Genomic DNA, 10,951 nt, shown 5'->3' on the forward strand with positions numbered 1-10,951 from the left:
AATAAAGACTCTGCTCAGATTAGCATTAGCTCATCAGTCTATGTCAAAACTTATTTTACTAAATGCAGGTCCTTTGAAAGAACACCTACAAAAGGTAAGATATTGATTGTTCATAACGTTTCATAGAACCCCAATGAAAAAAGGCTCAAACCATCAACTTGCAATGTTTTTAATTTTGTTCATAATGGTTTAATACTTGCCATTAAATCTGTTATTAGAGACTTTATATAATATTTACAAAAGGACATCATAAAGAAACATAAACCAACATTTGCTAAAAAGTGAKCTTTTCTCTGGATTGAGTGCGGTTGGAAAACAACGATTTTGGCGTTCACACAACGGGTGAGACTTTGAATCATGTTTTCTTTCTAGGCAGCTTTCACGGGGCAGCTTTGAATCAAAACTTCCTCACTMACATCTGGTTTTCTGCGAACAGGAATGGGTGGGGGTGAATCAAAAGAGTAGAAACATAACTGAACGACACTGAAGACCTAAAATAAAAGMTAATCATTTGTATGGAGTTGAGTTATTGACCTTATTGTTTCCATCCGGCTGTGCAAAACACGTTTTTTTCCTCTTCCAGTTTGTTTCACTAATTTCTTCCAGATAGCAGTCGAAGGTCAAAGGAGCTGGAAGATCTCGTGCCAGATATTGTGTATAGATATAGATACCACAGTTTTTAATTTCTCTCAACCCTTGCAGCACTGCAAACACGGCCTGTGCATAGCCAGGGAGCGTGACGCCGCGCCTGTGGAGGGGGCGTGGGGAGTTTGGAGTCCCTTCGGCACCTGTTCACGGACGTGTGGCGGCGGCATAATGATAGCGATGCGCGAATGCAACCGGCCCTTGTGAGTACTCCGCATGTCCGTGTCTTTGTTGTCAACCGCGACTGGTGTTTCCATCCCTGCTGCCAAAGTCACTGTTCCACAGCTCAAACCTTTTAAAGGGGATTCCTTCCTTGGCAAGAGCTCATCCAATCAGGCTCTCTGCTGCAGATCTTAAAAGGATGTTTATTGGTAAATGCAGGGATCGGTCACTTCCTGACTAGTGCCTKTCATCCTGAATGAAAGAAATAAATGTAATGAGAATGAGTTGGAAATGGTAACTAAATACAGTATACAAAGCAGAAAAAGTAAGGAAATTTGTGTTTGGTAGATTATTTCTCTGCTGTAACAATGATTCAATGATTCTTAAATGAATATACTGGGCACCTGCTTGGCAGCACCTGGGAGTATCAAAAGCTGAAAACAAGAGTCAGGAACATCAGCGAAATGTGTGCTACCTTGCTCATCCCACTCATATATTAGTAGTAGTATCCTTTATTTGACCAGGAACTGCATGTTCCTTACATATGTKGCACCATTTAAAGGGGAAATTAACAGACTTACTGAAAGAGTTTCTAACGGAGGCAAATATCAGTCCTCTTACTTGGATCATTTCTGTCTCAGGCCAAGGAACGGAGGGATGTACTGCGTCGGCCGCCGGATGAAGTTCCGTTCTTGCAACTCGGAGCCCTGCTCAAAGCAAAAGAAGGACTTCAGGGAGGAGCAGTGCGCTGCTTTTGATGGCAGGCACTTCAACATTAACGGCCTACCTTCCAACGTTCGCTGGGTGCCCAAATACAGCGGAAGTGAGTTCTTTTGTTTTCCCCCTCTCGCTCACTAAGAGCCTCTTTTTGCTTTCATAATCCTGCATAATGAAACGCCTTGCCTTTCATTTGATCTGTATAAAGATTTGCTCTTGTTTTGTCTCCGTCTCAGTCCTGATGAAGGACAGGTGTAAGCTGTTCTGCAGAGTGGCGGGCAGCACGGCCTATTATCAGCTCAGGGACAGGGTCATCGATGGCACGCCATGTGGACCCGACACTAACGACATCTGTGTGCAGGGCCTGTGCAGGGTGAGACTTCTTACTGATTCAAATCATCACTCCTGTCAGCGACTGTAACCGTGTGGAGTCAATTTTCACTTCCTTATAGTTAATTCATTCAGTCTTTTGCTGAATCAGACTGTCTTTTCAAATGATCAACATTACTTTTCTCAAACTTTCATCAATCTGCTTCTTAAAAGAAGCTGTGGGTTTTCCTGTGTACCCTCTCAACCACACACACAGTTTTGATTCAACTGCTGCTCATTAAGCTGCTTTTCTCCTGGCAAATTTATTCTTTGATCCAAAAAAAAGAAAAAAAAAAACAAGACAGAAAACAAAAACACAAAAGATGTCTTCTCTGCAGGAGGGGCGGTTTATTTTAAAACGCTTTGTGTTTTTTTAAATTCAAGTTTACACGATTTTTGTCAAAAAGCAATAATAATAAACATTTAGATTTTTTTCTTTCATGTTTTTTTATTTTTTATTTTTATAAATAAGGATGTTAATGATTCAGAGAATGTTTCTTTTCATTGCTGCTGCYTTTGTGCTGATGAATGAAAATATTTTTGATTCGTTTTTAATTTCCTTCCACCATTACCTCCTCTGTTGCTGCTTTTTTCTCGCGCAGCAAGCCGGCTGCGATCATGTACTGAACTCTAAAGCCAGGCGAGACAAGTGTGGCGTGTGCGGAGGCGATAACTCTTCCTGCAAAACAGTAGCAGGCACCTTCAACATCGTACACTACGGTGAGTTTCTTTTATAACTCCATCAGTCTCCGTTCAGTACAGACTGAATAAACGAGGCTTATTGCATTCGTCTCTATTTGTTTTTGTCAGAAAAAACAGCCCTGATGAGCTCATTTGTTTGTGTAGCCACAGAAAGAGGTGTGTTAATGATCTGAACGTATTCACAGGCTATAATGAAGTAGTCCGAATACCCAGTGGTGCTACAAACATAGATGTGCGTCAGCACAGCTACTCAGGGAAACCGGAGGATGACAACTACCTCGGTGAGATTTACTAAATTTGTCTYGTGTTTTCATTTTCTTTACATTCTCTGAAGCTGGAGGAAGAAACTCCCTTTCTTTTACCATTGTGCCTCTCTCTCTGCCTGTTTAGTAACCTCTTGACCCACATGCCATCGGCACCTGGGGCAAAACAGCATTTCCTGTTYTCTATTTCTTTTAACTTTTGTTAACTTAAGATCTGTCAGTTGAACATGGACATGTTTGGTGCCAATAGAAACAGAACATTGGCTAAAAGCTCATCATWTAAACCATTTGTACGTCYACCAAGTTCAAACRTCAAGCATTTGAATCAGAAAGTAAACAAATTGTACAAAATGACATCAGTTCAAATCTGTAAATACATTACATCAAATCTGTAAAAAACATAATTTTTTGCCTTTTTATTAAGAAAGTCAAAGTCTTTGTTTTTAAGCAAGTTAGACCTGTGAAACGCGTCACTCTTCACTGCGTCCATGTGGTTTTGCATGTGTGAGGGTAGTCACTAAGCAGTCCGGGTTCTCCCAGGATGATTGCTGTTTTCGACAGCCGTATTAGTGTAATGTGTGAAATGGCCAGGAAGGTAAAGGCAGGAAATTAGCTCCATAATCGCATTAGAGCAACGAGAGCTGCTTGGTGAGGAGAACAGGATGCCCCACGATGGCACTTCTTCTGGAAAAGAGGATTATTTTTCGCACAGGGGTGTGAAACTCAGTAACACAGAGGGAGGGGAGGGGCAAAATGAAAAAAAAAACTGTAGCTTTAAGGCAATCTGGGTCAATGTTTAATAAAAATACCAATACAAACTGCTGAAAAATATGAAATACATATAGTACATRTATCAATATCAATTACTTTTTTATCTTAATATGTGTATATTATATTGAATTTAGAGCAAGCATAACTTATTTAGCCTGGTTACAACCAGACYYTGTCCTTCACTTTGMTTCGTACAAGGGTCTGGACTTGCTGCATAGAGAAGTGATTCTTGCAGGAGGCGTGGCCTCTGCTGAAGCATGTATGTGTTGTTGCTGTGACGGAGGCTATGCTAAGAAGCTAACAGGAAATCAYGTRTGCTGTAAACAACCCTACTGAGAGGAGAAATATACAGAGCCGAACGAGACGACTGTAAATGAGAGCTGCTGCTTTGTCAGACAAATTTAATTTAATTTGGAAGCCTTATYAACACAGACTGGCTTCATTCACTTCCTCCACTGCCATATGCTAAAGTAACTAGCAGACACTGCGCAGAAAATTAACATCATTCAAAACTCCACTTTCTGTTCTCTGATTGGTCCAGGTAAAATAAACTACAAGYAGACACTGTGCAGAAAATTGACGTTCTCTTCTCTGATTGGCCCGGCTAAAAATCTGCCAGCGAAATCCTTGTTAATGGGAGAAATCCCAGACGGAGCAGTGAAGGGAAACTAGAATTGAGCAGAAGTGCATAGAAAGGCAAGGGCCAGACTAAAACTTATTGACTAAAGGAAAAAAAGATCCCATTTTAAAGGACACCCAACGAAATTTAAGAACCCATTTAGGGGAGTTTCTGTCTTAAAAAACTGGCTGCAGGAACTCAGTTGCTAAACAAGGCAAAGCAAAAGTTGCAACAAAGACTTTAAAAGTAAACTGAGTTTGACTCCTGTGTTTATGCCTTAAAATACAGTTTGTCCAGGCTTTCCCTGCTGCCCCCCAGTTTCAGGTTCTTCATTTTGTTCGTGTTTTAAACATCAAAGTTTTCTCGGAGCGATCTTGCAGTTGAGTAAACCCAGCTTGAGCCCAACACCAGTCGCGGTCTCACGTGGTTTCTGTCTTCCCGCAGCCGTCTCAAACAGCCGCGGAGAATTCCTGCTGAATGGAGAATTTGTGGTCAGCATGTTCAAAAGGGAAATCAAAGTGGGCGACGCTGTCGTAGAGTACAGCGGCTCRGATCACGTGGTTGAAAGGATCAACTGCACTGATCGCATCGAAGAGGAGGTCGTTGTTCAGGTAAACCGCACTGAAGGTGTATTCTTTGTATCCCATTCAATAAAAACAAAAAGAAGAAAAAAGGACATGATAAACAATACAGAATATGAATTTGTGAATACTTAGTTGATCTTCAAAAATGGTGCTTTAATTTGAAAAACTTGGATTGTTCACCTGTAATTCCACTGTAATGGATTTCACCCTGCCTGCCTTCCTTCCAGGTGCTGTCTGTCGGGAACCTTTACAACCCAGATGTCAGGTACTCCTTTAATATCCCCATAGAGGATAAGCCTCAGCAGTTCTTCTGGGACGCTTATGGGCCCTGGCAGGAGTGCAGTCGTCTGTGCCAAGGTGAGGGGGAGGCACATGTGGTTGGCAGACTGATGTGTTTGGAAAGGTCAAAGCAAAAATGGGGTTAGAGTCGAGACGGGATGGAGGGAAGGAGACAGAGTCAGGAACAAAAGCAATTTAACAGCTTCGCAACTTGTGACTAAAAGAATAAGTGCCGTCTTTATGTAACGATAGCATCAGATCACTAGCTGTGGATTTGTCGGAGCGCGTGGGCGCGCAGAGGTGGATTGCARGTAAACTCTAAAACCTGCTAGGTGTTATGACTTAACTTTGTTGTGCGCAGGAATCTGTTTCTCTGCCCTTTTTTTTGACACGACTCTGCTGGAAGAAGCAGCAGAGGATTCCAGAGAGAAAGCGCAGARCTTCACAGCTGACACATGTAGCGTCCTCAGCTGGGACATATTGAGCTCTTATAGCACTGAAATGCAAAACTCGGTAACATGAAACCACATGAGCTATACATATGTGCACTTCTGCACAAAGTGTTGTTGCATTTATTTTTTATTTTATTTAATCTAACCTTTAGAAAATGCACTAAAATTTTAAATCAATACATTTTATAATCGTTTACACTTGAAGAGTCCATGTTTGTTTGTTTCATTTGCTTTTATCTTAGATTTTGGTCGTATCTATTTATCTAAGAAATACTTTCTCATGGAACATCTTCTATAGAGCAATTTTAGGTTATTTAAAGTGAAATTCAGCTTGTGAAATTTCCCTGTGTGAATCAAAGAACAGAAATTGTTTACCTCCAGGAAACTTGGATAAAATKTGGATAGTTCAGAAACACTGTTGATATTGTCAGGCTAAATTCATTTAATTTCATAATTTCATTCTYTGTTTTAGGTCTTTAATAGCCACCWTTATTTCTTGTTTAGTAATCTCATACAATATTCTTCTGCGAACATAAAAGTTCTGCTGCTTTAGGTTTCACTGCCATTTCTTTGTGCCATACGTGACATTTTCGTTTCTTCTCAGGAGAGCGGAAGCGGAAGATTTTGTGCAGCAGGGAGTCTGACAGTGTGGTGGTGTCGGACCAGCGGTGCCACGGTGCAGCTCGACCTGCCGTCATCACCGAGCTCTGCAACACTGAATGTGAACTCAGGTTTGTATTAACTACCTCAGATAATGCTTTTATTACTTGAACGAGATTCTATCAGTAATAAGTGTTATATATACTGTATTTTTAAAGGGATCCATGATTAGTTGTAACATTGGACTTTATTTAATAAACATATATTTTAACTGTAAAATAAAGACTGTAAAAATACAGTAGGCTGTTCATTTTTTATTATTTTTAAACTAAAATTTTAAAAATGTATTACACGGACGGGGCCATTTTATTTACACGCAAAGCATTCTGGGTAAATGATGGATAGGTCCTTGGTGCGAGGCTGCTAGTGAGTCATATCCACCATGAAGAGAGGAGAAGGTAGAAATGACTCAGCCTGTAACTGAAAATATAGCCCCGATGCCATCACCAAATATATGTATTAGCTCAGCGCTACACATTYTCCTCTCGTCACTGAGGTCCTCCTGAGAAGAAACATGACAGAGAGGGGAACACAAAAATGACTCAGCTGCAACTGAAAATATGGATGGAGCACCTCAGTTTAGCTCAGTTTAGTTTGTCGTGTCAGCGCCGAGTTAATACATGTAAGGCAATATAGCGTCGGCCCTAGTGCAAAGGCTAACAGGCTAAGCTGAGGTTCTTCTTCCATGAAGCAGCTCTGTTGTCCTCCATCCATATTTTCAGTTACAGACTGAGTCATTTCTACCTTCTCCTCTCTGTCAACGCTCTCTGGTTTCATTTAAAAGAGCCGATCATCAGATATTTGCCAAGATTATCCTTCAGGGTGGATATAGATTGATAGCAGCACCGCACAAATGACCTACCCACGTCGTCATTTACCCAGAATGCTTTGCATGTAAATAAAATGGCTCCATCCATGTTAAAATATATTTTTAAATGCACAAACAGTCTTTATTTTACAGTTAAAATATAAGTTTATCAAATAAAGTCTAATGTTACAACTAATCAGGGATCCCTTTAATAAACTTGGCTGCTGTAAAACATCAGATCTGATTTATTACCTGACTCAGGTGGCACGTGGCTCGTAAAAGCGAGTGCACAGCTCAGTGTGGCCCYGGATATCGCACCCTGGAAATACACTGCACCAAGTTCAGCCACGCCGACGGCAAGATCCAGAAGGTCGACGACCGCTACTGTAGTGGTCAGCGCAAACCTGATGATAAGGAAGGCTGCCACGGAGACTGTAACCCCGGCGGTTGGGATTACTCTCCCTGGTCAGAGGTACAGTTGCAGAAGTGAGAAGATTTCTCAGCAGAGATGAGACCGTGTTGAAGTTTTTAGTTTTGTTGATGCTCAAGTGTTTGTTTGTGCAGTGCTCCAAAAGCTGCAATGGGGGCACTCGGCGTCGAGGGGCGGTTTGTCGAAAGGCAGCTGAAGGCGGCGCCGACGAGAACAAGTGCAGTCAAAGGGACAAACTGACCGTCCAGTCCTGCAATGATTTTCTCTGTCCACAGTGGAAAACTGCTGACTGGTCCGAGGTCAGTTCTTGTTTTTTCTTTGCTCTCATCTGCTTGACAGTTTTGTGACGTGGTGGTTTTAAAAACAGGTAAGCAGCCATGAATATGAATATGACAAAGCAAATACACGAATGTAACAAAAGTAATGCATTTGCAATTAAAATGGGGGTGTTTTAAGTTAGTCATTTGTCATCATTAAAGGTGTGTCTGTCTGTTAGAAAATGATCTCATAAACAGAACAGACTTTAATGAACCTCTCAGAAAGTAATTGGATGAACATCTAACACTGACTAGCTTTGGGGTCAAATCAAGTCAACATGGTTGAAACAACTAATAAACTTTAGCAAGCAAAATCAATGGTTACAACTCGATAGTTTTTATTGACATTGGGCTAAAATTTTCTGTAGTACTGAGACATATTCCTAACATTCAAAGCACTATCAAATTGCACAAGATATATATTTTAATTCACAATTAAGAGTAAATTATCTCATGAAACAGTGGACAGATTTTGGAAAAAAAAAAACATTTATCGTGTTGTGAAGAGCCTTGTTTTGMTTTAAAGAGACAGCATCAAAATGAGTTGATCTGAGACACACCTCAGAAAAGGGGTGAAAGAGGGGCTTGTGGAGTTACAATAAGGAGGAATTCAGACCAAAGCAATGCAGTTCCACTTCATAAAGACMCCAACTGAATGATTTAAAAGTGAGAAAGAAGGATTTAAAAACATGTCTTCTTTAATGAAGCTTTCAAAAAGTAACCACCTTTGGAGTTTAATATATTGAATAGGGGTGTCCCTATACCAGTTTTTTTAAAGCAAAGAACAAGTACTTCAGTCTCAATAAATGGATTTTTTTTTGAGGGTGTGTGTGTGTGGGGGGGGGGGGGGGGGGGCTTTTGTTTTGTTCTTTGTTTTTGTTTTAGGATTTGTCAGATTGTACTTGTAGTTTTTTCTGTTCTTGTATATTTTACTCATTGCTGTTTGTCTCATTGTCTTTTCTTCCATCTCCTCTCACACCTGTTACTCATCAGTAATCAGCACACCTGTTTTCACTCTGTTATCGCCTTTGCAAATATTTTACTCCTCCATTTTTCTTAACATGTTATCAAATTTCACGTTTACTTTTTTTGCATCTCATCAACTTGTCTTTTATCCTTCTAACCTGTGTTTGTTATTAAAAATATTTCTATTGGATCCCGTCACCCTCTGTCTGCATTTAGGTCCATTTTGAGCAATAGCATAACGTAGTTTCCAGTTAAATGTGGTGCGTGCAACACATTTTTGGAAAGACTTTTCTATTTAGCATTTTAATACCGTTACATAAGACTTGTGTTTATATGTTCATCTGTAAGCAAGATAACTTGGAAATTTAATTGGTGCTGCAGAGAATTCTTGTCTGTTACTGCTATTTCTTTTTCTCTTTTTTGGAGCTGATTATAGCTCACAAATAATTCTGGTTCTCCGAACGTTGTTCACCTCCCTTCACTACAAATGAGTGTTGGGAGAGCGGTGATTACTGTACTGCACAGTTTACACATTGTAGAGCAAGGAGCTTGCAGAACTGTGGGCTGCATTCCAGACATTTTTCAGATCTCCCATGTGTTTCTGCCAAAGCACCATATAAATATGTGTGCTTATAGATAAGTCACTGCAGCTCCGGGGTTTTACTCTTTTAACACAATGATTTGCTTTTAAGTTGCAAACATTAAATCCGGAAATGATGTTTTGGTCTTTTATCCTTAGTCGACATAAATGAACCTAAATAAATTCACTGTGTACGCCTATATAAGGTGAAACGTTTGTTTTTCAGTGCCTTGTAACGTGCGGGAAAGGCTACAAGCACCGCCAGATGTGGTGTCAGTTTGGCGAGGAGCGTCTAGAYGATCACTTCTGTGGCTCGTCCAAACCCGAGTCGGTTCAGACGTGCCAACAACAAGAGTGTGCGTCTTGGCAAGTTGGACCGTGGGGACAAGTGAGTCAACTCTGTGTTTTCAGTATTTTTAGTACACAGCAGACACAGTATTTTTTCAAGGTTTGAATTAATTTTTTTTTTATTTTCAGTCAGTATGAAAGCTGATTGATAAAGTTTAACACCTAATGCATTCTAGATGCCTGCAAATACACCTGCTTGACGTTTACATTAGACACTCACTGGGTCAAACTGGTGAAGCGTTTGTTTGAATTGAACGGGAAACTGTTTTCACACTGGTCTTGTTCCAGCTGGAGTTTGAAATTAAGTATTTTGAAAGAGAACTAAAAAGTAGAGGGGATCTGGCTTTTGCCTCTCGGGATTTGTACTACAGAGTCTGTTGAGTCTTTTAAATCCTGCCTGAAAACTCACCTTTATACACTGGCTTTTAATTAAAAGTATGGTTTGAGTTACAATTTGGAATTGAGTTAGTTGATCTGTTTTTAGCCTTTTTTTCTTGTAATTTATGTTTTTCCCTCCTTGTGAGGCACTTTGGTCAACACTGTTGGTTTTATACCTGCTGTGTAAATACATTGAGTCATTTGTTCATTCTTTTATTCATATTTTTTTATTGACTTGTATGACCAGATTTTTTACTTGTTATGTCTTGAAACCTGTTTACGTTTTAAAGGTTGAAACACAGTCACAAATGCAAAATCCACTTTTTAAGCCATTAAATACATTTTGTTGTGTATATGGAGTCTCTAGGAGTGCAGAAAAGTTGAATTTAGTCTCTCCTGGTGCTGTGACAATATCTTTATATTCTGCTTGGGTCATGTTTTTCAACTTGTTCAGTTTTCTCTATTTTCTATGACATTTTYKGAACTATYRTGTCAAATTATTTGAGACGGATTGGGCATACCAACTGCAGTTTGGTCGTCTTCATTATCCTCTGACTCTGGGTCAGACTCTGGCTCCAAAATGTAAGTCTGGAAGGACAAGTTGTTGATATTGTTGTTGGCTTCTTTTAATTAATTAATTTAATTAGTTGATTTAAAGAGACAGCCTCAAAACGAGTTGATCTGAGACACCTCAGAAAGGGGGTAAAAGAGGGGCTTGTGGAGTTACAGTAAGGAGGAATTCAGACCAAAGCAYTGCAGTTCCACTTTGTATAGACCCCAACTGAATGATTTCAATGTTAAAAAGAAGAATTTAAAAGCAGGACATGTCTCCTTTAAGCCATTCTATAAATCCACCCCACAAACACAGATACACATACTTTTCCTCGTGGTACAAACACTG

The 10,951-nt window shown here is 40.0% G+C and overlaps 1 protein-coding gene across 1 annotated transcript in view; it reads left to right on the forward strand.

Annotated features, from left to right (window-relative positions):
- The window catches only part of adamts9 (ADAM metallopeptidase with thrombospondin type 1 motif, 9), a gene marked incomplete in the record, with an annotated part of 62,562 nt that overhangs the window by 13,667 nt on the left and 37,944 nt on the right, over positions 1-10,951 (forward strand). The window contains 11 exon segments of the mRNA XM_014009865.1: positions 703-848; positions 1,449-1,630; positions 1,761-1,897; positions 2,496-2,613; positions 2,781-2,876; positions 4,693-4,859; positions 5,060-5,189; positions 6,168-6,294; positions 7,293-7,503; positions 7,596-7,760; positions 9,551-9,712. Of these exon segments, the coding sequence (XP_013865319.1) occupies positions 703-848; positions 1,449-1,630; positions 1,761-1,897; positions 2,496-2,613; positions 2,781-2,876; positions 4,693-4,859; positions 5,060-5,189; positions 6,168-6,294; positions 7,293-7,503; positions 7,596-7,760; positions 9,551-9,712 (1,641 nt within the window).

This window comes from Austrofundulus limnaeus, unplaced genomic scaffold, assembly GCF_001266775.1.
Source record: "Austrofundulus limnaeus strain Quisiro unplaced genomic scaffold, Austrofundulus_limnaeus-1.0 Scaffold62, whole genome shotgun sequence".
NCBI classification, from domain to species: Eukaryota; Metazoa; Chordata; class Actinopteri; order Cyprinodontiformes; family Rivulidae; genus Austrofundulus; species Austrofundulus limnaeus.